The 24,782-nt window shown below is 40.5% G+C and overlaps 1 protein-coding gene across 2 annotated transcripts in view; it reads right to left on the reverse strand.

Annotated features, from left to right (window-relative positions):
- Positions 1-4,105: 4,105 nt before the first annotated feature.
- Positions 4,106-24,782, reverse strand: part of RAB3C (RAB3C, member RAS oncogene family) — a 292,748-nt gene continuing 272,071 nt past the window's right edge. For both annotated transcript variants that reach the window (XM_061393470.1, XM_061393469.1), the window contains exon 5: positions 4,106-4,524. In XM_061393470.1, the coding sequence (XP_061249454.1) occupies positions 4,337-4,524 (188 nt within the window). In that variant the 3' untranslated portion in view covers positions 4,106-4,336. The remainder of the gene's footprint in view (positions 4,525-24,782) is intronic.

The following is a 24,782-nucleotide window of genomic DNA, read 5'->3' on the forward strand; positions in this document are numbered from 1 at the left end:
TTTTTTTCCTGGTTATAAGCTTCATCTTTTATCCAGGTTTTCCCAGTTTGTTTCAGAATATAAAACAGGTTTACGTCTTTGATTGGCTTTGATCAAAAGCTACCTAAAATACAAAGGACTCTAAAAAGCTGACCCTAATGGTTCAGCTCATCAGAAAGACTTCACCACTTTACTGGCAGACCCCTAAAGCACAGGTAGTTTACTCAAATGGACAAAGCCAAGCAGAGCTGGAGAGGCTGCGCTTCCAGGGGGTGATTAGAAAGGCCACGTGGGTCTGGCTGCTCACGCGGCACCCCGACCCGGCACACTGAGTGAGTACACACATGAAGGATCAAAGAGTTCTAGCTACCAGGCACGCGCACTGTCATTCAGAAAGACAGGCTTCTCCAGACAGAAAGGCAGACCGCCTCCAAGTGTACCCCACCAAAACTTCTGATGGAGCATATGAAAATGATTAGACTCTTTTTGGCTTGGAAGGGTTTTAGTCATGACTTTAAGACGTAGATTAGTTTTTCATATGCAGCTGCTACCTCTGCCTTGGTATAGCTTGGGAGAGTCTGGATACATTTTCAGTATAGTCCCGCAAATGCCACATGGTTGACTGAAGACTGGTACAGCGCATCCTCAGCAAGCATGAAGATACACATCAGATAAAACACATCACAATGAGCCCTGATGACCAACTACCATGCTCTGAAATTAATGTTGTTTCATGGAAGTTAACAGTAGACGTGTGTTTTACTTAAAAAAACAAAAAACATTGCATCCCTGAAAGTATTGTCAGCATAGACGTAGTTAAAATTGGAAGTTTAAGTTGGTTCCTGAAAGATAACCACTGTGTTGAACCAAAGAACTATAATTAATCTGGATAAGAGTTAAGTAGCTGAAATAGATATTTATTTGTGGCGAATATAGATGTCTTATATAATTGGGGTTGTACTTTAATAGAATTTATAGTTCGCATTTAATGTAACGCTGATGCAGCTTTCTCTATAGCCAAAGGCATCATCATAGTTCCCTTTCCAAATAAAAATCTTGGCACTTATTTATTAGGCAGCAGGGGGTAATGATTTTAAGTGAACCTAAGGAGGAGGTTAGAAGTTCAAGGCAGTGGAAGCTGTTCACGGAGGGCAGTGACAATGAATTAATTCACTGACTTAAAGCAGTTCTTCTTAGGAGCCCAGACATACAGTGCTAACTTGTAAACTGCCATCCTAGGACTCAAATTCCATGTACCTTCTATATCTACTCACATCCCCAGAAGCTGAAATGCAGATCTACTCCATGAATGACTATGCAGAGGAAATAATTTCCAGTCCAATTTTTCATTTACATTTAGAAAAGAAAGGAAGTCCCCAAACCAAAGCTCATGGAAATATCTGCTCAAAACAATCAAGGTTTGATTATAAAAGTAATCAGAGAGATGGGGTGATGAGTGGCAGAGGAAGACAAATTCATACTGGAAACACTAATTGAACTGCATTGAGGCTAAAAGATGGTTGTCTACAACTTACACACTAACACTCTGTAAGATGTCTTTGTGCTTCTGAATACAGATTTAGTTAGGCAATTAGTGAAAAATGATCTGTGGTTATTCAGGCTGTTGGCAGATGGAGAGAATATGGGAGGTATTGCATGCATGTGTGTGTTTATATACGTTCACATGCACGATGGCCAGAGGCTGAAAAACCTTGGAATTACAGTGTTATAAGTAATATAGCTTGATGCCAATAGAAGTTTACTTAGTTAATCCTGGACTGGTTCTTTTTTGCCAAATTTGATTTTAAAGCCAAGATCTCTTGATGAGATTAGGAATAGAGGACTTTTCTCTCTTTCCATGTGCTTTATATAGCAGGAGCATTGGTGCTCAACCCTTTCTGGAAGCTTCTGGCTTGGTGAAATTCATACCAGGGTGAGAGCTTCAGACTGACTTTCAAATCAATTAGGAAGGCTCTGCTTCCACTGAGGTCTGGAAAATAGAAATTGTTGAATGTTCCTCAGCACTGACACCTGGACCAGTTGTGTTAAGCTCCCCTGACTGGCATAACGTAGCACAACTTTGGTATGTTTGACACTGTGTACATGGGTACTTGGGTTAGGTCTTCTGGTTCTAGGGCCAATTCTAATAGAATTAGCTTTTTGGGGAAAGTGTTGACAAGAGGGTAAAACTCAACTTTCCTTCCAATTTTCTACCCTCTGATTTTGCTTTCCATTTTACAATATTACACATATCAAGGGCCTTCTGCAAAAGCCATCTGAGACATCCTACTTAGTATATTTAGGTCCTTGACATCTGTATGAATGTATGTGAGATCAGGGCTAAGAGGGGATGGGAAGGTGTTCCTGGTTCTATTGCTTCGTGTTAAACTGGAAAAGTCAGCTTAACAGCTGTACTATTTAACATGGCCATTTTCTAGTCTAGGTTATAGAAATATTACAATATCATGCAAACAGGCTTCTGTTGCAAACAAATTTGCTTTGATGGCCCCCACCTTCCCTCGCTTCCCTTCAGTTTAATTTCTGTGGTTTTTGAAGCTGGTTTGCCCTATTAAAATCTAATAAAGATTTTATTCTGTCTTCACTAAGGCCTACCCTGCAGAGTGCCAAAGTGAAAACTTACTCTGCCAATTAGTAGATTTTAAGCTATGAAGATGAGACATAATAAAATGTGGATATGCTTAAGAGAGCCCAAATACTTTCTCCTGTAATTTTCATCTTCTAACTTACTAGTAATATATGTGCTCTACTTCCCTGACTTGCAGGCATTTATTCTCCAGAGACCTCTTTAGATATATGCATCTTTATATCTTTATATCTTATAAGTGCATATATATATATATATGCACCTATAAATATCTTGGCTTAAACATCTTGCACTCAACATTTTGTGGGAAGTTTCTCTATTTTTTAAAAGAGAAAACAATGTTTAACATGATCACCACAAGAGAGGAACGTTCCCCTAATGGAACTGTCCTTACAAATATGCCGTTGTGTCCCTTCTTAAAGTCCTAGCTGTGAACCATGCTGGGCAGTGATACAGATACTATACCTCTTTTTTTTTTTTTTTTTGCTCATTTAGACTCGCCGGTGGGATTGGTTTTCTTGTTCACTGTATAAGGTCTTCGAGAAATTTAGGAGAAAGAATCTGGGTATTCAAATGATTTCCTTTCTCTCTTCAATTTGCTTATGGCATCCTAAGATATTTCTGTAATCCTCAGCTCCAAAGAGTGGCCTCTGAGTCCCTTAAGCGTGGATAAAGGCTTACAGAATGGGATATACCTTAAAAGTATAAATACTTGGAGTTAAAAAGATTAGAGATGATAGTTGCTTTTCTTCAACCTGAGAACCATGGAGATACTACTTAAATGACTTCTAACCAGGTAAAAAAAACCTGGGAAGGTGTGAGCAGAAGGCAGTGGTTTGGGAAGCAAGTCTACATCCTATGGGAAGAGAGACTCTAACAAGCTTCCACTTAACCTCTGTTCCAAGGGTTGATGATGGTTCCAGAAAGTTGTGGTGGTATACGCCATGGGGGACACTCAGGCCTTGGAATCCTACACTTATCAGTCTGGATTAAGATACTTGGTATATAAGACATTGAACAGACACTTCAGTCTGTCAGTGCCCTCAAATATTTAGAATGTTGGGTGGAGCAGTCCTGGGTTAGGAATTGCTTTTTTAAACATCCAAACTAAAACTACTGTTGAAATCTAGTTCCAGTCAAGTCAATATTCATCTCTTAGGAAATGTGTGAGGGCCTTAAAGAATATTTTTGTTTCTTTATAGTCAGTGATCTTCTCAGTTATTAATAACATTGAAAGATAGAAACCTGAACTATAAACCAATCAGACTCACAAGTCTCCCTCATCATGAGTAATATTTCCACTTGATTTTTTCAATTGAGAGTAAAGCAAATAAGGTATCCTACGATCATCCCCTGCCCATACCACACACACAACCAAATTCTTGGTTATCATACCTACAAGTGAATCGCATAATTTGAACCCATGGCACAAAAGTCAGTTGTATGAAATTATAATCAGAAGTCCCAGCAGTAGCTTAATCTAAGAAATCTGAAACAAAAAGTCTAGAAGACAATAACAAATCACATGCAAATACCAGATGGTTATAGATGGATAGTCCTTACAAAGTTAAGATCACATATTCGCCACATATTAACACAGGGACTCTCCCCAGAATTGAATGCATGTTCGAGCCACTGACAGCAAAGATTTCCCTCAAATAGTTATTAGGCAGTATAAATGAAGGCTAATCAATCATTTATAAATGCTGTTTTTAGCAACCAAGCCCTCTGGCGCTGCCTGTACGGGAGACACTAGCAGCCACAGTTGGGCTGCGGTGGAGGAGGCGTTTCCTTGAGTCTTGTGTTCTGCTTGGCGGCAGTGATGGCTGGATCTGTCTCCAGGCTCTCGGACATCTTGTCACAGATGATATCCACGAGACGCTCAAATGTCTGCTTGACATTAATGTTATCCTTGGCACTTGTTTCAAAAAATTCAAATCCTGGAAGAAACACACAGAAACACAGCTTGATCATTTCCTATGTGTGCTCAAATTAAATGGGACGTGGCCATGGGAGGCTGGCAGTGACTGGTGGATGTGGTTTAGGTGAGAGATAGGTGTGAGGTGTCATGTGAACATACTGCTGTCCATGAACCAGGAACAGCAGTACAAAGTGGAATTAGTGATCGTTGCACCTTATTCTTCTCTAGACAAAAAAATACCTTGGCAAGAGTTGGTAATAGTAACATGAAGAATCCTCAGCACAGAGTCCATGTCATCTCTTCCCCCCACCCCCAGATCACCGTGTAGCTTCTAATCGTTTCTAAGACTGGGGTTATTTGGCTTTTTTTTTTCTTTCTTCATTTCGGATTCTACCAAAGTTATTTTCATTTTTTCATTAATTTGAGGCTTAGAAGAACATCATGTTCGTTTTCTGCTGTGAAAGGGACTCCCACAGTGTAGCCCTAACTTTTTCCGTGTCTGTCCTAGTGAAGCATTGGAGGGTAGGCCTTTGGTAAATGTCCAGTATTTCACTGGACACAAGGTGGCGCTAAAGAATCACTGGATTTACCTGAAGTGTGCTTCAACCTCCTCTAGGAAATTTGAGTGCTGTTAATCTAACAGCACTCCAGGGCTTTGTATACCACTGCATCTAGCTACTGACGCTGGTTTTCCAGAGCTGCTGTTGTCTGTCAGCAGCAGTGTTTTTATCAACATCTGGGAAAGGACACGATAAATTCAAATGAGCTGCCAGAAGTGCGAGATGGTAGACAAATGCAGTGGGAGTTTCACGCTTCTACTGATACATCACTACCTGGGCAGAAGCAGCCTCAGTACTCTGCTCTGAAGGCAATCTTATCACTCCATTGTTTGCAGCCACATTCCACTGGCTGAGCTTGCGAGTCAGTTGCCATGACAACCTCCCCACTAGGTCAGCCAGCGATTGCTCTGGTTCATTCAGGGGATGTTGATTTAGGATGTATTGGGCTGAACACAGAAATGCTTTCCTAATCCATTCTGAATTTTACACCCTATAAATCCTTCTGGTTACATCTGTCCCTATCTCTGAGGAACCACATGGATTCAGAGTGATTAAATCATGTGATTTCATCCCAGCTCCTGAGGCCAAATGAGAAAAAACAGATTAATATTTTGCATCTGTGTCAAAACTGCTCTTATAACCTAGAAATACTTATTTTCTTAAGCACTATTAGAGATACACAACAACAAGGAATTTTTGTGAGAATTTCTGATTTGGTTAAGATCGATGACTATGTCTGAACTTGAATTTCTCTAGTTACTGTGTAGTCGATTGTTAAATGTGAATAACCACAGGATTTGAGCTGAAGGAACAGCATGAGTTAAGACAGGTTTTATAAAATAGAAGTGAATATTTCAAGCCCTCTTTGGCTTTTATTTCCCTTTCATTTGTCTCTCCAGATAGTGTTTATGTAGCTCTCTTAAATTCTGCATTTCTTTACAGAAAATGCTATCTGGCTTAACAAGAATTCTCTTCTCTAACATTTGCAGTCTATTGGGCTAGCTCATTCACCTTTCAACAGTGTGATCCAGATTTTGGAAAAAAAGTGATTGCTTAGATCCTCACTTGCCTAGATGTCAGAACTATTTGTATCCTTGTGGGGATTTTCTCAGTTTTAACAGGAGGGTAATTTGTACCACAGTACAGAATTTCTTTTCTCCAAAGGTTTTAATTTTCTCTCTTCTGTGACATGTCTTTTATTTATTAGCACGATTGGGAGAAAGCACTGAAATTGAAGGGTATCATAAAAGATGTGGCCATTATAAAACAAACAGTAATCCATGAAAACCTTTGCCAACTGTGATTCTTTTCATCTGGGCTTTGAGATGCACGCTACTGCTGGTGTACAACTTGAGGTGAGTAAAATGACTCTCAATCCCAGCAGCCAGAGCGCCCTCAGTGTCTGGACTGTCGCCTGGAACCCCAGGAACAGACCACCACATTATAATAGCCCTCCATTTATCCAGCGTGGCTGCAGTAGGGACCATCCTATGGTGAGAGGGATGATTTGGCCACAGGAGCAATATTTACTGGCTTTATGATCATGAGAAAGTCATGTTTTTATTCTTATGATCCTTATTTATGACATTTGTCTCTCATTAAGCTCAATTGAGAAAATAAATGTAAAAGTGCCAAGAAAACCAGAAAATGCTATAATTATATAATAATTATGTAATTAAAGAATACGCTCAAACAACAGTAAGAGTAACAAACATTTGGATAGTTACTGTAGAACAGTAGTATTTAAAGCACTTTATACGTTTTATCTATGAGGCAGGTGCCAGTATTTTCTCCACATTATCAGTAAGGAAATAAATGGAGGCACAAAATGGCTGAATACTTTGCTCAGACATTTACTTGACCAGGCAGTAATGGCACAGTGGGCATTTAAATATACATGAACATTCACCAGCACCTGCAGATACTCTGCAGAGGCTACCATTTGGTTCCAGTAGAATCGGAAGTTCTGTGCTGATATAACAGACTTCCATCAATTTAAAAAGTTAGATTTAACACTCCCAGTGAACTAAGTGAAACACCTTAATGATCCCAAAGATACTCTGGTATTTTATGCTGCCTAAGGTTCATCAAGGTAGCCATCAGGACAGCTGTATGTCTATAGAGAAATATGTGAAAGGTTCTGGAAATTAGGCCTCCTCTCACTGACCACATGAGCTGTTTGTCATAAAATGAGATATTCAGGATAAAAATCAACATCATTATTTTAACATATAGTTATTTGGATTCAGAGCAAAGCAGTTTTGTTATTTAGCTGCTAGGTCATGTCTGACTCTTGCGCCTCCATGGATGTAAACTGCCAGGCTCCTCTGTCCATGGGATTTTTTTTGGCAAGAACCTTGGAGTGGGCTGCCATTTCCTTCTCCAGGGGCTCTTCCTGACCCAGGGATTGAACCCACCGTTCTTGCATCTTCTGCATCGGCAGGCAGATTCTTTACCACTGTGCCACCTGGGAACAAAGCAAGTTTACTGTGCAATAAATACTTTTCCCTCCAGGGGAATCAGTATCTTCAGCCAGGCAACTTTGTGTTAGACTACACCCCACACCTATGTGTGTCCGTGGTGTTGAAAGCCTGTGGACTAAATCCTTAACATTTCAGCCTTTATTTTTCCACTGAATCCTTGTTAGATTTTCTGGCCATTACCTCTCAATGTATCATACTAACTTCAACTATGGTGGTTCAGACGGTAAGGAATCTGCCTGCAATGCCAGGACACTTGGGTTTGATCCCTGGGTCAGGAAGATCCCTGGAGAAGGGAATGGCTTCTCACTCCAGTAATCTTGCCTGTGGAATTCCATGGACAGAGGAACCTAGCGGCTACAGTCCATGGGGTCGCAGAGAGTTGGACACGACTGAGCAACTAACACTTTCACTTTTCAACTTCAGCAATAGCAACATGCCCTTGTTCTTAGAAATATTTAACCCCCCATCCATACGCACAATAATTGGAGAGCCAGCACTTCAGCCAGTGATCCTTAGGAAATAGTCTTTTTCATAAAACTTTGAAGATCATTTCCAATTTATTAAGTAGGACAGTGGTTCAGCAGATAAATAAGTAGCCCAAGGTCACACTGCAAGCTGATTGTGAAGGGTGACAGAGATCTCCCAATAAATAGGTTCCTGGTTAAGCCTACAGCTTTGGACATCTGTCCCTCAGACTACATCATTCAGTATTAATAACTGCAGCACATATGTTTTCATCAGCAAATCAGTGAACACTTTCAGTTAACCACAGACACTAATCATCCATTCTGATTCCTCTCTGGCACAGACAGCACTGTTCTCAAGTTGGATGAGCCTTGCACTATAGTTCAGAACATACATTGAGCTGTATAAAATCAGCAGATAACCTTATGGGGATTTCCTTGTGTATCATTTGTTGCTTTTCCCATGTTGCTTGTATATTTTCTCTTTGTATTTAATTTTTGTCAGTTTGATTAATATGTGTCTCACCATGTTCCTCCTTGGGTTTGTCTTGTATGGGACTCTCTGTACTTCCTGGACTTGGGTGACTTTCCTTTTCCTTGTTTCCTTTCCCTCATTAGGGAAGTTTTCAGCCATAATCTCTTTGAATATTTTCTCAGGCCCTTTCTCTCTCTCCTTCTGGGCCCTCTATAATGCAATATTTGGTGCATTTAATGTTGTGCCGGGGCAAGGAAGCAAAGAGAGGTGGTACAAACCGCTTTCACTCTGCTGTCCAAAGGATGTTATCCTGATTTCGTACCACTAGACGTCTGCCTACAATAGAATCACCTGAAGTACTTAAAAACTTGTAAACTTCACCTCAGACATACTAAACGGGAGTTGTAAGGAGACGGACCTTAAAGCACGCATTTTAAAAGGCTCCTTAGGTGGTTTCTTATGTACATGAAAGGTTAAGATTCACTAGCCTCTCTACACCCATGTTCACTACAGCATCATTTACAGTAGCCAAAAGGTGGTAGCTAACCTAAGAATTTATCAGCTGATGAATGAGTAAACAAAATGTGGTATATACATACACTGGACTAATGTTAAGTCTTAAATTCTGACACGTGCTACAACATGTGTGAATCTTGAAATTATGCCATGTATAATAAACTAGTGACAAAAAATACAAAGTAGCCAGATTCAGAGGGACTGAAAGTGAAGGACCAGGGGCGGGGGGCAGAAAAACAGATGTCACGAAACAGGTATAGAGTTTCACTTCTGCAAAATGAACTGAGCTCTGGCAACGTGTGGCACATGCTAGACTGTATGCTTTGACATAAAGCTTACCATGTTTTACCAAAAAACAAAAATTCTTAGCAATAATGTCTGAGAATCTAAGAATACAAGAAGACTCATAATCTTAATAGCTCAGGAAACTAGAAAAGAACAAACACATCCCAAAGTTAGCAGAAGGAAAGATTGACAAAGATCAGAGTGGAAATAAATCAAATAGAAACAAAAAAGTAAGAGCTGATTCTTGGAAAAGATAAGCAAAAACGACAAGCCTATAGCTAGACTCTCCAAGAAAAAAAGAGAGGACTCAAGCCAGAAATGAGAGAGAGACACTAGCAGAGAAACCCAAAGGACTGTAAGAGGCTTCCATGGACAATTATATGCCAACAAATTGGACAACCTAGAGGAAATGAAGAAATTCCTAGAAACATACAATCTCCTAGGACTCAATCATGAAGAAACAGTCTGAACAGAACAAATACTAGTAAGGAAATTGAATAAGTCATCAAAAACCTCTCAAGAAACAAAAGCTCAGGATCAGATGGCTTCACTGGTGAATTCTATCAAATGCTTAAAGAAGAATTAATACTAACATTTCTAATGCTTCATTTTATGAGTTCAGTATTACCCAGATACCAAAATGAGACAAAGATACAACAAGAAAATTACAGGCCAGTATCTCTAAAGAATATAGATGTAAAACATCCTCAACAAAATATTACCAAACCAAGTTCAATACACTGAAAGAATTATATAACATGATCAAGTGGGATATATTCCAGGGATGCAAGGATGATTCAACATCTGCTATCAGTCAACAGAATATACATATGAACAAAATGAAGGATAAAAATCATGATCATCTTAATAGGTTCAGAAAAAGCATTTAACATAATTCAACATCCATTTGTGATAAAACTCACAAAGTGGATATAGAAGGACTGTACTTCAACATAATAAAGGCTATATATGCCCACCCCATAACTAACATCATACTCAGTGGTGAAAAGCTGAAAGTTTTCCCTCAAGATCGGGAACAAGACAGAAATACCATCTCTTGCCACTTTGATTCCGCATGGTAGTGGAAGTTTTAGCCAGAGAAATCAGGAAAGAAAAGGAAATAAAAGACATCCATATTGGGAAAGGAAGGAGTAAAACTGTAACTACTTGCAGATGACATACTAAATACAGAAAACCTTAAAGACTCTATCACAAAACTGAAGAATAAACAAAAGCAGTAAAGTTGCAGGATACAAAATCAGTATATAAAAATCTGTTTTGTTTTCTATTCATTAATAACATTATCAGAAAAAAAATTTTAAATCCCAGTTACAATTACATTAAAAAAGAATAAAATGCCTAGGAATAAATTCAACCAAGATGGTGAAAGATAGGTGTACTTATCTGTAAGACACCAATGGGAAAAAGCTAAAGATACAAATAAATGGAAAGATCTTCATAGATTAGAAGAATATTGTTAAAATGTCCATACTACCCAAAGGAATCTACAGACCTGGTGAAAATCCCTATCAAAATTCCAATGGCACTTTTCACAGAAATAGAAAAAGCAATCCTAAATTTTACATAAAATTACAAAACATTCCCCGAAATAGCCAAAGCAGTCTTAAGCAAGAACAAAGCTAAAGGCAACATACTACCTGATTTCAAACTGGTAATATATTATAAAGCTACAGTAATCAAAGGGAACTTTCCTGACAGCTCAGTGGTAAAGAATCTGCCTGCAATGCAGGAGACCCAGTTCGGTCCCTAGGTTGGGAAGATCCCCTGGAGAAGATCTTCCCTAGGTTGGGAAGATCCCCTGGAGAAGGAAATGGCAATCCATTCAAGTATTCTTGCCTGAAAAATCCCATGGGCAGAGGAGCTGCAGCCCTTTAGGGTCACAAAGAGTTAGATATGACTGAGCAACTAAGCACATATAGTAATCAAACACTATTTTGAGAGATAAAAGTAGACACACTGATCAGTGGAAAAGAAAGCTCAGGAATAAAGCCATGTATGTGTGGTTGAATAATTTACAACAAAGAAGCCAAAAATATATAATAAGGACTACTGAAAAAGCTGGACAATCACATGGAAGAGAGTAAGACCAGACCACTAGCTTACCCCATACACAACGATTAACTCAAATTGGATAAAAGATTTGAATGTAAGACCTAAAACTATAAAACTCCTAGAAGAAAATATGAGCTGTAAACTCCTTAATATTAATCTTTGTGATGATATTTTACATCTGACTCTAAAAGCAGAGGCAGCAAAAGCAACAATAAACAAGTGGGACTCCATCAAACTAAAAAGCTTCTAGGAAACTATCAACAAAATGAAAAGGCAACCTATACAGTATTGATAACAACAACAACAAAAAATCTCAGCATCACTAAATCTCAGGGAAGTGAAAATCAAAACCACAATGAGACATCACCTCACACCTGTCAGGATGGTTGTTGTCAAAAACACAAGAAATAACACATGTTAGTGAGAAAGTGGAGAAAAGGGAATGCTAGTGTACTGTTGATGGGAATAAGTTGCTATAGCCACTGTGGAAAACAGAATGGAGTTCCTCCAAAAATTGAAAATAGAAGTTCTGTATGATCCAGCAGTTCCACTTCAGGTTATTTATCTGAAGAAAACAAACAATAACTGGAAAACACATGTGCACCCTCATGTTTTTCACAGCATTATTTGTAATAGCTAAGACATGGAAGATTGCCGGGAGAAATATCAATAACTTCAGATGTGCAGATAACACCACCCTTATGGCAGGAAGCAAACAAGAACTAAAGAGCCTCTTGATGAAAGTGAAAAAGTTGGCTTAAAGCTCAACATTCAGAAAACAGAGATCATGACATCCAGTCCCATCATTTCATGGCAAATAGATGGGGAAACAGTGGAAACTGTGGCTGACTTTATTTTTTCGGGCTCCCAAATCACTGCAGATGGTGACTGCAGCCATGAAATTAAAAGATGCTTACTCCTTAGAAGAAAAGTTATGACCAACCTAGACAGCATATTAAAAAGCAGAGACATTACTTTGCCAACAAAGGTCTGTCTAGTTAAGGCTATGGTTTTTCCAGTAGTCGTGTATGGATGTGAGAGTTGGACCATAAAGAAGGCTGAGTGCTGAAGAATTGATGCTTTTGAACTGTGGTGTTGGAGAAGACTCTTGAGAGTCCCTTGGACTGCAAGGAGATCCAACCAGTCATCCTAAAGGAGATCAGTCCTGGGTGTTCATTGGAAGGACTGATGTTGAAGCTGAAACTCAATACTTTGGCCAAGTGATGCAAAGAACTGATTCATTGGAAAAGACCCTGATGCTGGGAAAGATTGAGGGCAGGAGGAGACGGGGATGACAGAGGATGAGATGGTTGGATGGCATCACTGGCTTGATGGACATGAGTTTAAGTAAACTCCAGGAGTTGGTGATGGACAGAGAGGCCTGGCGTGCTGCAGTCCGTGGGGTCACAAAGAGTTGGACATGACTGAGCGACTGAACTGAAGACATGGAAACAGCCTAAGAGTACACAGATTGGGTGAATTTTTTAAATGTGACATATATGTGTGTATATATGTGTATTGTCTATGCGAACAGAATATTATTTAGTCACATAAAAATGAAATCTTGCAGTTTGCACCAACATGGATAGACTTTGAAGGCATTATGCTAAGTGAAGTAAGTCAAACAGGGAAGACACATACTATGATCCAATGTATATGTAGAATAAAAAAGGGTTAAGCTCAAAGATACAGAGAACAGATTAGTGCTTGCCAGAGGCAGGGTTGGGGATAGGCAAAATGGAGGTCATAGAGTACAAATTTGTTATAAAAGATTCACTATCCTTATACACTGTTGATGGGAGTGTAAAATGATGCAGCCTTTTTGGAAAACATTCTGACAGTTTCTCAAATGGTTCAACATACTTACTGTATAACCTACAATTCCACTTCTAGGTACATTAGCACGAGAAGTGAAAACATGTCCACAAAAATTTTGCACAGAAGTATTTAGAATAGCAATAGTTTAATAAAAAAGTGAAAACAGCCTGAGTGTCCATCAACTGATGAGTGCATAAATAATATGTAGAAAATGCATATAATGGAATACCTTTCAGCCATGAAATGTACTGATACAGGCTAAAATGTAGATAAACCTTGAAAATATTATGCTAAGTGAAATAAGTCAGACAAAAGGACTACATATTATATGATTCCATTTATATGTAATGTCCAAAAGAGGCAAAACTATAGTCAGGAGAAATAGGGAGTGAATACTAATGAGCATGGGGTTTCTTCCTGGGGTGATGAGAATTGATTGCGTTAAAGGTTGCACAGCTCTGTGAATATACCAAGAACCACTGAACTGAACAGTGTAAATGGGTGAAATGCATTGTATGTGCATTACATCACTGAGCTGTATGATATATTTGTCACTGTTTTATCCATTTGGCACAGATGATCTTATTTACAAACAGAGACAGACATAGAGAACAAATGTACAGACACCAAGGTGGGCAGACGGTGGGATGAACGGGGACATTAGGATTGACGTGTACACTATTGGCACTATGTGTGAAATAGATAACTAAGAAGCATCTACTGTAAAGCTCAGGGAACGCTGCTTAGTGCTCCAAGTGAAAGTGAGAAGCGTGAAAGTGTTAGTTGCTCAGTCCTGTCTGACTTTTTCAGTCATATGGACTGTAGCCCACCAGGCTCCTCTGTCCATGGGATTCTCCAGGCAAGAATACCGGAGTGGGTAGCTATTTCCTTCTCCAAGGGATCTTCCCGACCCAGGATCGAACCCAAGTCTCCCACACTATAGGCAGATTCTTTTACTGTCTGAGCCTCTAGGGAAGTGGTGACCTAAATGGGGAGGAAATCCCAAAAATAGAGTATATATGTATACATATGGATGAAGAACCACTGTTTTAAATGAATGAGAATGTTTTCCATAAGAGATCACTCCAGAAGGAATCTCCAGGCCCTACTGGGGAAACCATTCCACTCATAGAGGAGGATTCTATCAATCAGAAAATATCACCTCTTGCTCAACACAAACCTTTCAAACAGGTATTTGTCACTGTTTTTGCTCTAGCCTCAGTGGAGACGACAGAGCTTATGGTACAGGACGTCTGAATACGTCCTGGTAAACATGAGGAACACGAAGCACACTCAGCTTGGTTGCTGGCCTGCTCTACCTGGCTCCCTGAGGGTCCCGTGAGTGCCAGGTTCCAGGGAAGCCTGGTACTGTACCCACACAAGGCAGCTTTAGGCCGAAAGCATACTGCTCATCAAAGTAGTGGGTGCCAGGCAGGCTCCCTGTTGGCACCTGAAGAGTACTGAAGTGTCCCAGCACTCCCAAGAGACTTGTTCCCCTTGTAATTATTAGTGGTAATAATCACTATTCAAATACTGAGCACTTAACTACCACCTTCTCAGCCTTTTATTTAATGCATTTAAAATACTCTTATAGGCAATGACTTATTCCCATGCATCAATGGCTATGCCATGGTGTGAAATACTATTTGTTTCCGTAAGATATTCTGGGGAATTGTTTTCTTTTTTCACCCCTAGGAAAAACCTCAACCCCATTTGGGGCACTATGACTATCTCCAACTTCAGTTTGAGAGAAAAAAAAAATTGCAACTGTTCTTTCATTCCATAAAAATCATAGTGCAGTAAATCCTTTTCATCTCCCATTGTTAAAAATCTGTGATCTGTCCATAGGTTTCTATTTCCAAACTCCTAAATGAGAAGACTTTCTGTTTCCAGATTCTAGTTGCGGTTTCAGTGTCTTCCCCTTCCTGTGGAATGGAATGAACCAGAGCAGCAAGGAAAGGTCATTCTGTTGCCAGGTGGGTGACATTTGGGCCAGAACTTGAGACTGCTGAGCAGCAGGCCAAGCTACGATATTAGCTCATTCCCTGCTGGGCCCCAGCTTGGAGACAGACTTTAGAGGAATTGATGAGGATTTTGACCCACTTACCTGAAGAAGGCTCCACAGAAAGCAGACCAAAGCTGGAGAATAGGAGTTCAGCCAAAGGTTCGTTTTACTAAAACAAAAGGTCAAGTATGCTAGCCCTTAGCCAGGCCTAACTGGACGTTAGCTTTTCTCCTGTTTTATTAGTATGCTGAAACTGTGCAAGGATCATTCTGTGCCTTTGACAAATCCCGCTCAATGTAGAGGTTCCCTCCTGGTCCTTCTCTCCCCAGACATTAGCTTAACACACTTCATATGTGGGAAAGGCTCAGCACAACAACAGAGAGGGAAAGAAGTATCTGAGTTTGCTGATGTAGCAGCTGCCCATGCCATGGTTCATCGTTCTCGGTCAAAACACCCGGCACCCTCCACTCAGCCCTGCTTGTCCGTTCCCCATCTGCTGAAGAGACTCAAAGTAAGCCCTTTGCAGTTTTGCCCATGTGAGTCATCTCTTTGACTCACTGTCCCTCATCCTTTCCCATCTTCCCAATCCAACCTACTCTTTAAGACAGAGACTTCTGTATGTGATATCTGGTGTGCAGACTTTTAACATTTTGTTTTGAGCTGACCTTTAAAAATCTAGATTTCTGGAGTGGTATCACCAAGATGATGACATAGGTCATTCCTGACTTCATTCCTTCACAAGGAGAGCAACTGACAACCAGCCATGTGACAAAACACCACTGAGAAAAGTCCTAGAACATGTGGGAGGCGGGAGCACCCCTGCAGCCCAGAGAGCCAGCACAGGCTGCATCAGCAGGGCAGGAGGAGCAGCTCCACACCGACTGTGCTGCTCCTCCCAGGCTGGTGCAGCACCACACCAAGAGCTGGCACTTCCTCCAGTGGGAAGAGAGAGCCTGGGGTAAATATACCGCTTCCCCCATATGCGGATTGCTTCTTGGGAGCCTCCATTCCAGACTCATCCCACAAGGGACGGCGAGGAAATCTGCAAGGCTTGACCACCGGGAATCTGTTGGTGATGGAGAAGCAGGGATAGGCTCACAGCAACAAGCACTTGGATCTTGACAGACTGAGTTCCTACCTGAAGCACCCAAGTAGCAGTCCCAGCCAGTGGCTTTGCTCATCTCTGGAGCCAAGGTGGTGGTGCAGTCTGACCAGGGGATGGTTCTGCCTGATGCAGGTCTTCAAAGAGCCTTCTTGTTCTGTAACCTGGCGTTCTCCCACCCAGGCATGAGAGCTGAGTCGCAGCCTAGCTCACTCCTGAATGTAGCTCCCAGTACTGCCAAGTCAAAAAGGCTGGCCAGAATACCCAGAAGCTGCATAGCCCAACAACACCTGAGTAGAGAGTATGACAGCAGAATTGATTTTCCCCAGAGCAAAGCCAGTCATGGTCCTGTATAGCTTGGGAAACTGGGATGTGGGTTGGCTTGAGATAAGACCAGACTTGGATCCACTTCTCCTTTTTCATCAGGGGAGGGAAACTAATTCATAGCCCTACCCATTGCTGAATGTTGCCTTCAGCCCACCTGAGCAGGGCGCCTAACCAGAGCACAGGGGAGCTGTGTAGCCTATCCAAAAGTCCTGCTTACAGTGGCACTTAAACAGAGCACATAGCCCATAGATAGGCTTTTCCTGATGTCAGAGAGTAAGGTCAAGTGGCCCCATTTGGCCAGGGAATTCAGTGTACCGTCTGGACAGACTCAGGTTTCTAAACAATAAGCCGTACCACCTCTTGGGTATGTCCTGCTGCCCCACCGTGCCAGGGAAGTTAATTCATAGCACCAGCTACTGCTGAGCACAGTACCCAAGACAACTGTGTAATAAGCACAGTCCAAGAACCCAGGGAAATGCAGAGCGCATGCTGTAGTCCTGCTTGCACAGGGAAACAAGCCAGCAGTCCAGTCCAACTATTCTCAGCCTGCGGCACACATCCACCCCCAACCTCAGGGCATGGGCAGAGGCTTCACACCGACGGTGATGCCAACAGACGCCCGGAAACCCAAACTGAGCTGACTGGTGAACTCTTCTGCCAGAGAGAACCTATAATTCTACATGAGGAAACTGTTCACTCAAATGGGCAGATAGTGATGTAAAGAATTAAGAATCATGAAAAATCAGGTACACACAATACCACCAAAGGACATTCAGTTCACTTCAGTTCAGTCGCTCAGTGGTGTCCGACTCTTTGCGACCCCATGAATTGCAGCACACCAGGCCTCCCTGTCCATCACCCACTCCCGGAGTTCACTCAGACTCATATCCATTGAGTCAGTGATGCCATCCAGCCATCTCATCCTCTGTCGTCCCCTTCTCCTCCTGCCCCCAATCCCTCCCAGCATCAGAGTCTTTTCCAGTGAGTCAACTCTTCGCATGAGGTGGCCAAAGTACTGGAGTTTCAGCTTTAGCATCATTCCTTCCAAAGAAATCCCAGGGCTGATCTCCTTCAGAATGGACTGGTTGGATCTCCTTGCAGTCCAAAGGAAATTAGTAAGCCTCAAATAACTGACACCTAAGAAATGTACATCTATGACCTGTCAGACAAATTAGAACAGACTTCTAAAGTTTGGTGAACTACAGGAACGAACAGCTAAACAAAATTCAGAAAACAATGCATGAACGATATGTGAAGTTCAACAAAAATTATAAACCTCAAAAAAACATATCCTAGAGCAGAACAATATCATGAACCAAAGAATTCAATAAAGACTCAAAAGCAGACTCAACCACACAAAAGGAAGAATCAATAGTGTAGAATTCAGAACATTTACAATTATCCAGACAGAGGAGCGAAAGGGAAAAACAATGAAAAAGAGCAAAGGAAGTCTGTGGGACTTAACAGGATAAAAAAGAAACAATATCCACATTATGGAAAGAGAAAGGAGAAGAAAATATATTTAAAGCAATAATGACAGAAAACTTCCCAAATCTGGGGAGAGAAATGGACATCCAGATCCATGAATCCTACAGTACCCTTAGTGGATAAGCCCAAAAAGGGCTATCTCAGACACATTTTAATTAAATTGTCAAATGTCACAGATAAAGAATTATGAAAGCATCAAGGGAAAAGAAAGTGACAAGGGAACATCCATAAAACTATTGGTGGATTTCTCAACAGAAATTTGTCAGTCCAGGAGTCAATTAGATGATATATTCAAAATACTGAAAGAGTCGTTACTCTTTCCACTCATTCACCAGGGCTCCTACGGATGGCTTTTACCTCCTGCCCTCTCTTTCTTGCTTAACTGCATGCTGAAAATGATTGCCTTCTAGCCAAGGTTATATCACGCACCTAATGTTTACTTCTCCAGGACAACACCCCCTAACTCTCCTCCCCTTTGTGAGCATTCTCCACGCAGAAAGAAGGTCTCAGAGTGACAACCTTGAGCACAACCAGAACCCATTTCAGAACAACCTGACGCCAGCCTTAACAATCTCCGTGTCTCCAGGAGGGAAGAAGAATGCAAGACTACCTCAGCTCCATCCTTATGTACAGCCCCACTTTCTAGCCTGAAACTGTATGACCCCTTCCTAATATCCAGAAAGTGGGGCACAGTCTTGCAAGCGTTAACCTACTGTGGCACCCTTTGCCTGGCAAGGTAATAAAGCCACTCCTTTCTACTCCTGCAAAAAAATAATAATAATAAAGAAAAAAAAACTGTCCACCAAGAATTCCACACTCACAAAATGTTTATGGCATACAATATTATAGTCATACTCATGATAGAGTACTGGAAATATTGTTACACTTTTAAAATCCTACTTAGTTTCTCCATTTATGAGAGTGAGTAGCATATTATGTGGTTATATAATACTTTGAAAGCAAAGTTATAAACAGGAAGAAAACAAAGACATTATAAATCTTATATTAAATATCACCCTATGCCTATGTTGGTTTCCCTGGTGGCTCAGACAGTAAAGAATCTGCGTACAATTCAGGAGACCCAGGTTTGATCCCTGGGTTGGGCAGATCCCTTGGAGAAGAAAATGACAACCCACTCCATATTCATGCCTAGAGAATCCCATGGACAGAGGAGCCTGGTGGGCTACAGTCCATGGGGTTACAAAAGTGGGACACAACTGAGCAACTAAAACACACACATATACTTATGTAACGATAGACTAGTATTTACATGTATCTTATGCATTTATGACATAACTGACTTTTAAAAATGTTTTCAATATTTCTAGGCTATGTGGTTTGTCCATGAGTTTTTTCACATTACTGAAATTCTCCAAAAAATTTTTCAACGTAAGACTGTTCTATACATCAGTGTCTCTTTTGCTGTCTCGTACACAGGGTTATTGTGACCATCTTTCTAAATTCCATATATATGCGTTAGTATACTGTATTGGTGTTTTTCCTTCTGGCTTACTTCACTCTGTATAATAGGCTCCAGTTTCATCCACCTCATTAGAATTGATTCAAATGTATTCTTTTTAATGGCTGAGTAATACTCCATTGTGTATATGTACCACAGCTTTCTTATCCATTCATCTGCTGATGGGCATCTAGGTTGCTTCCATGTCCTGGCTATTATAAACAGTGCTGTGATGAACATTGGGGTACACGTGTCTCTTTCCCTTCTGGTTTCCTCAGTGTGTATGCCCAGCAGTGGGATTGCTGGGGACTCTGTGGGAGAGAGAGAGGGTGGGAAGATTTGGGAGAATGGCATTGAAACATGTAAAATATCATGTATGAAACGAGATGCCAGTCCAGGTTCGATGCAAGATACTGGATGCTTGGGGCTAGTGCACTGGGACGACCCAGAGGGATGGTATGGGGAGGGAGGAGGGAGGAGGGTTCAGGATGGGGAACACATGTATACCTGTGGTGGATTCATTTTGATATTTGGCAAAACTAATACAATTATGTAAAGTTTAAAAATAAAATAAAATTTAAAAAAGTTTTTTTTAACATATTTATTAAAAAGATGCACATATAAATGGACTGATGCAGTTTATGTCATTCAAGGGTCAACTGTATACTTTCAAGTGTACATGGAATATGTTATAGGATCAATCATATGATGGGCCACAAACCAAATCTTAGAAAATTGAAGATTAAAATAATACTAAGTATGTCCTTGGACCACAGTGGTATATGAAACTAGAAATCAACAAGAGGAAAGATGGAAAATTCATGCATGCATGGAAATTAAATACTTCTTCAACAATAAGTGAATCAAAGAAGAAAATTAAAGGGGAAATAAAACATCTTGAGACAAATTTAAAGGGAAACACTACTTACCAAAACTTATGGGATGCAGCAAAGATAGTTCTAAAGAGGAAGTTCATAGAAATACTTACATTAATAAACATGAAAGGAACATTAAGAAACAAAAAACCATAACTCTGTACCTTAAAAAACTAGAAAATGAAGAACAAATCAACTACAAAGTTAGCAGAAGGAAAGAAGTAACAGATGAGAGAAGAAATGAAATAGAGAACAGGAAAACAATAGAAAAAATTAATTTAGCTCAGTGAGACAACAGATAATCCAGCAATGAACCTATGTATATTTGGTTAATTAGTTTACAGTAAAGGAGCCAAGAATATATGGTGAGGAAAGGACAGTCCTTTCAATAAATAGCACTGGAAGCCACATGCAAAAGAATAAAACTGGAAACTTATTTTACACTTTACATAAAAATTCACTCCCAATGGATTAAAGACCTGAAACCATAAAACTTCTAGAAGAAAACAGTCAGTAAGCTCCTTGACATTGGTCTTGGTGATGATTTTTTGGATCTAACTCCAAAAGCTAAGGCAATGAAAGCAATATGAAACAAATGAGACTACATCAAACAAAAGCTTCTGTGCAACAAAGGAAACCATCAACAAAATGAAAAGGAAACAATTTTACTTCTGAATATACAGTTTTCCAAAGAAGACATACAGATGGCCAACATCCGCATGAAACAATGCCCAGCATTACTCCTCAGGGAAATGCAAATCCAAACCATAATGAGACACAGTTTCACACCTGTTAGAATGGCTATCATAAAAAAAAAATCATGAAATAACAAGTGATGGCAAAAATGTAGAGGAAAGGGAACCCTTGCGCATTATCGGTAGGAATGCAAATTTTGCAGCCACTATAAAAAACAGTTTGGAGGTTCCTCAAAAAATTAAAAATAGAACTATCACATGATCCAGCATCTCTTCTTCTGAGTATTTATAAGAAGAAAATGGAAACACTATATTTTTTTATGCATTTTTTTTAAATTTTATTTTTTAACTTTACAATATTGTATTGGTTTTGCCATATATCAACATGAATCCACCACAGATACACATGTGTTCCCCATCCTGAACCCTCCTCCCTCCTCCGTCCTCCCTCCCCATACCATCCCTCTGGGTCGTCCCAGTGCACTAGCCCCAAGCATCCAGTATCGTGCATCGAACCTGGACTGGCGACTCGTTTCATACATGATATTATACATGTTTCAATGCCATTCTCCCAAATCATCCCACCCTCTCCCTCTCCCACAGAGTCCAAAAGACTGTTCTATACATCAGTGTCTCTTTTGCTGTCTCGTATACACGGTTATTGTTACCATCTTTCTAAATTCCATATATATGCGTTAGTATACTGTATTGGTGTTTTTCTTTCTGGCTTGCTTCACTCTGTATAATAGACTCCAGTTTCATCCACCTCATTAGAACTGCTTCAAATGTATTCTTTTTAATGGCTGAGTAATACTCCATTGTGTATATGTACCACAGCTTTCTTATCCATTCATCTGCTGATGGACATCTAGGTTGCTTCCATGTCCTGGCTATTATAAACAGTGCTGCGATGAACATTGGGGTACACATGTCTCTTTCAATTCTGGTTTCCTCAGTGTGTATGCCCAGCAGTGGAATTGCTGGGTCATAAGGCAGTTCTATTTCCAGATTTTTAAGGAATCTCCACACTGTTCTCCATAGTGGCTATACTAGTTTGCATTCCTACCAACAGTGTAAGAGGGTTCCCTTTTCTCTACACCCTCTCCAGCATTTATTGCTTGTAGACTTTTGGATCGCAGCCGTTCTGACTGGCTTGAAATGGTACCTCATAGTGGTTTTGATTTGCATTTCTCTGATAATGAGTGATGTTGAGCATCTTTTCATGGGAAACACTAATTTTAAAACATATATGAATCTCTGTGTTAATAGCATCATTATTATTTACAATAACCAAGATATGGAAACATAAATACACAACATTGAATGAATGTACAAAGAAGATGTGGTACATATTTATAAATGGACTACTATTCAACCATAAGAAAGAATGAAATCTTGCCATTTGCAACAACATGGATGGACTTGGAAGGCATTATGCTAAGTGAAGTAAGTCAAACAAAGGTAAATATAGGATCTCACTTACATGTAGAATCTCAAACAAAAAAATAGCAAACCACCACCCCTCCTCTGCAAAACCCCCCCAGAATAAAACGTGCCTCATAGATATAGAGGACAGATTGGTGCTGATCAGAGGTGGAGGCTTGGAGGGGGCAGGAGAAATGGATGATAGGGGTCAAAGGGCACTAACGTCCACTTACAGAATAAATTACGGAGAAGTAATGCATGTTGCCAACAAAGGTTCATCTAGTCAAGGCTATGGTTTTTCCTGTGGTCATGTATGGATGTGAGAGTTGGACTGTGAAGAAGGCTGAGTGCCGAAGAATTGATGCCTTTGAACTGTGGTGTTGGAGAAGACTCTTGAGAGTCCCTTGGACTGCAAGGAGATCCAACCAGTCCATTCTGAAGGAGATCAGCCCTGGGATTTCTTTGGAAGGAATGATGCTAAAGCTGAAACTCCAGTACTTTGGCCACCTCATGCGAAGAGTTGACTGATTGGAAAAGACTCTGATGCTGGGAGGGATTGGGGGCAGGAGGAGGAGGGGAGGACAGAGGATGAGATGGCTGGATGGCATCACTGACTCGATGGACGTGAGTCTGAGTGAACTCCGGGAGCTGGTGATGGACAGGGAGGCCTGGTGTGTTGCGATTCATGGGGTCGCAAAGAGTCAGACATGACTGAGCGACTGAACTGAACTGAATGTATAGCATAGTCATTGTTCAGTTGCCCAGTCATGTCCGGTTCTCCACAACCCCATGAACTGAAGCATACCAGGCCTCCCTGTCGCTCTGTAGTTAATAATACTCTATTGTATATTTGAAAGTTGCTAAGAAAATAAACTAAGTTCTCATCACAAGAAAAAATTGTCATTATATGTGGTGATGGATATTAAACATACTGTGGTGAACATTTTTCATTAGGCAAATACTGACTCATTATGTTATATACTTGTAATATTACATGTCAGTTTACTTCAGTAAAAACTTTTAAACCGTACTGTTGACTGCATCCCATCAGATCCCAATTTAATTGGCCTGAAGTGCAGCTTGTGCACTGGTGTTTTTGAGAAGCCCTTCTCTAGATCCAATCTTCCTTCTAGTTTTTTCTCCTCTCCTTGCCTTGGTCCTGCCTGATTTGAATTTTCTGAGAAAGTGAGACCTCTTCAATGTTTTGAAGCCTGTGACTTGAGTTAATTCATCTGTTATTCCTAGTCTCAGAGCAGTCTAATGTGGCTCTCTCAGTGCAACAAAGAAGGAAGACAGCATGCTCTCTAATACCTTAGTCTTTCATTATTTAGACAGGAACTACCTTAAATGGTCTTTCTAACAGATTCCCTAAAATGATACCCTAAAAAATACTAAGAGGTTGATGTGTGGCTTAGTGGTAATTGTCTCAGTGTAATTTTCAAGGCCCATAGAATGAGTCATCAAGAATTTCCAGAGGTTTCTTATAAAGTACAGAATGAGTAGTTAAGGAGTTTTCAGTTTATTGGTTGGAGGACATTCCATAAAGCTGGGCATTTTTTGAAAAGAGATATTATGTATCAATACTTGGGCAAGATTGTATTTGAAAGGATTTATCCTTTAACAACAATCTAGTCATTTTCTGGCATCTTTCACTGTATTGCTGGAAGACTATGGGGTTCATGAACAGAGTTTAAATAGGATTACCAGTTAAATAGACCCAGATTTCTGCCTGGATTGTAAAACAGAAAAATAAATTCAATTAAGACCTTATCTGTGTCTCCATATTGTTCCAAGAATATGACTCAGGTGGAGCTTAGCGGTCAGGAAGGTGTGATGGTGCTATTATAATTCTCTTCAATGGAAAATGCATAAAGAGAATCTGGCTGCTTAGGGTCAGACTGCATGGATTCAAAGTTCAGTGAAGTTACTGCCTTGTTCTCTCTTACCTGGGCTGGCAAGGAAAGCCAAGAGTTGGGTGTGTGTGTGCTAAGTCGCTTCAGTCATGTCCAACTCTTTGTGACCCCATGGACTATACAGCTCTCCAAGGCCCTCTGTCCATGGGATTCTCCAGGCGAGAATACTGGAGTGGGTTTCTGCGCCCTCCTCCAGGGGATATTCCCGACCCAGGGATCAAGCCTGAATCTCTTATGTCTCCTGCATTGGCAGGTGGGGTCTTTAGCACTAGCACCACCCAGGAAGTCCAAAAGACTCTAAACAGGAACCAGTT

The sequence above is a fragment of the Bos javanicus genome, chromosome 20 (genome assembly GCF_032452875.1).
Source record: "Bos javanicus breed banteng chromosome 20, ARS-OSU_banteng_1.0, whole genome shotgun sequence".
NCBI lineage: Eukaryota > Metazoa > Chordata > Mammalia > Artiodactyla > Bovidae > Bos > Bos javanicus.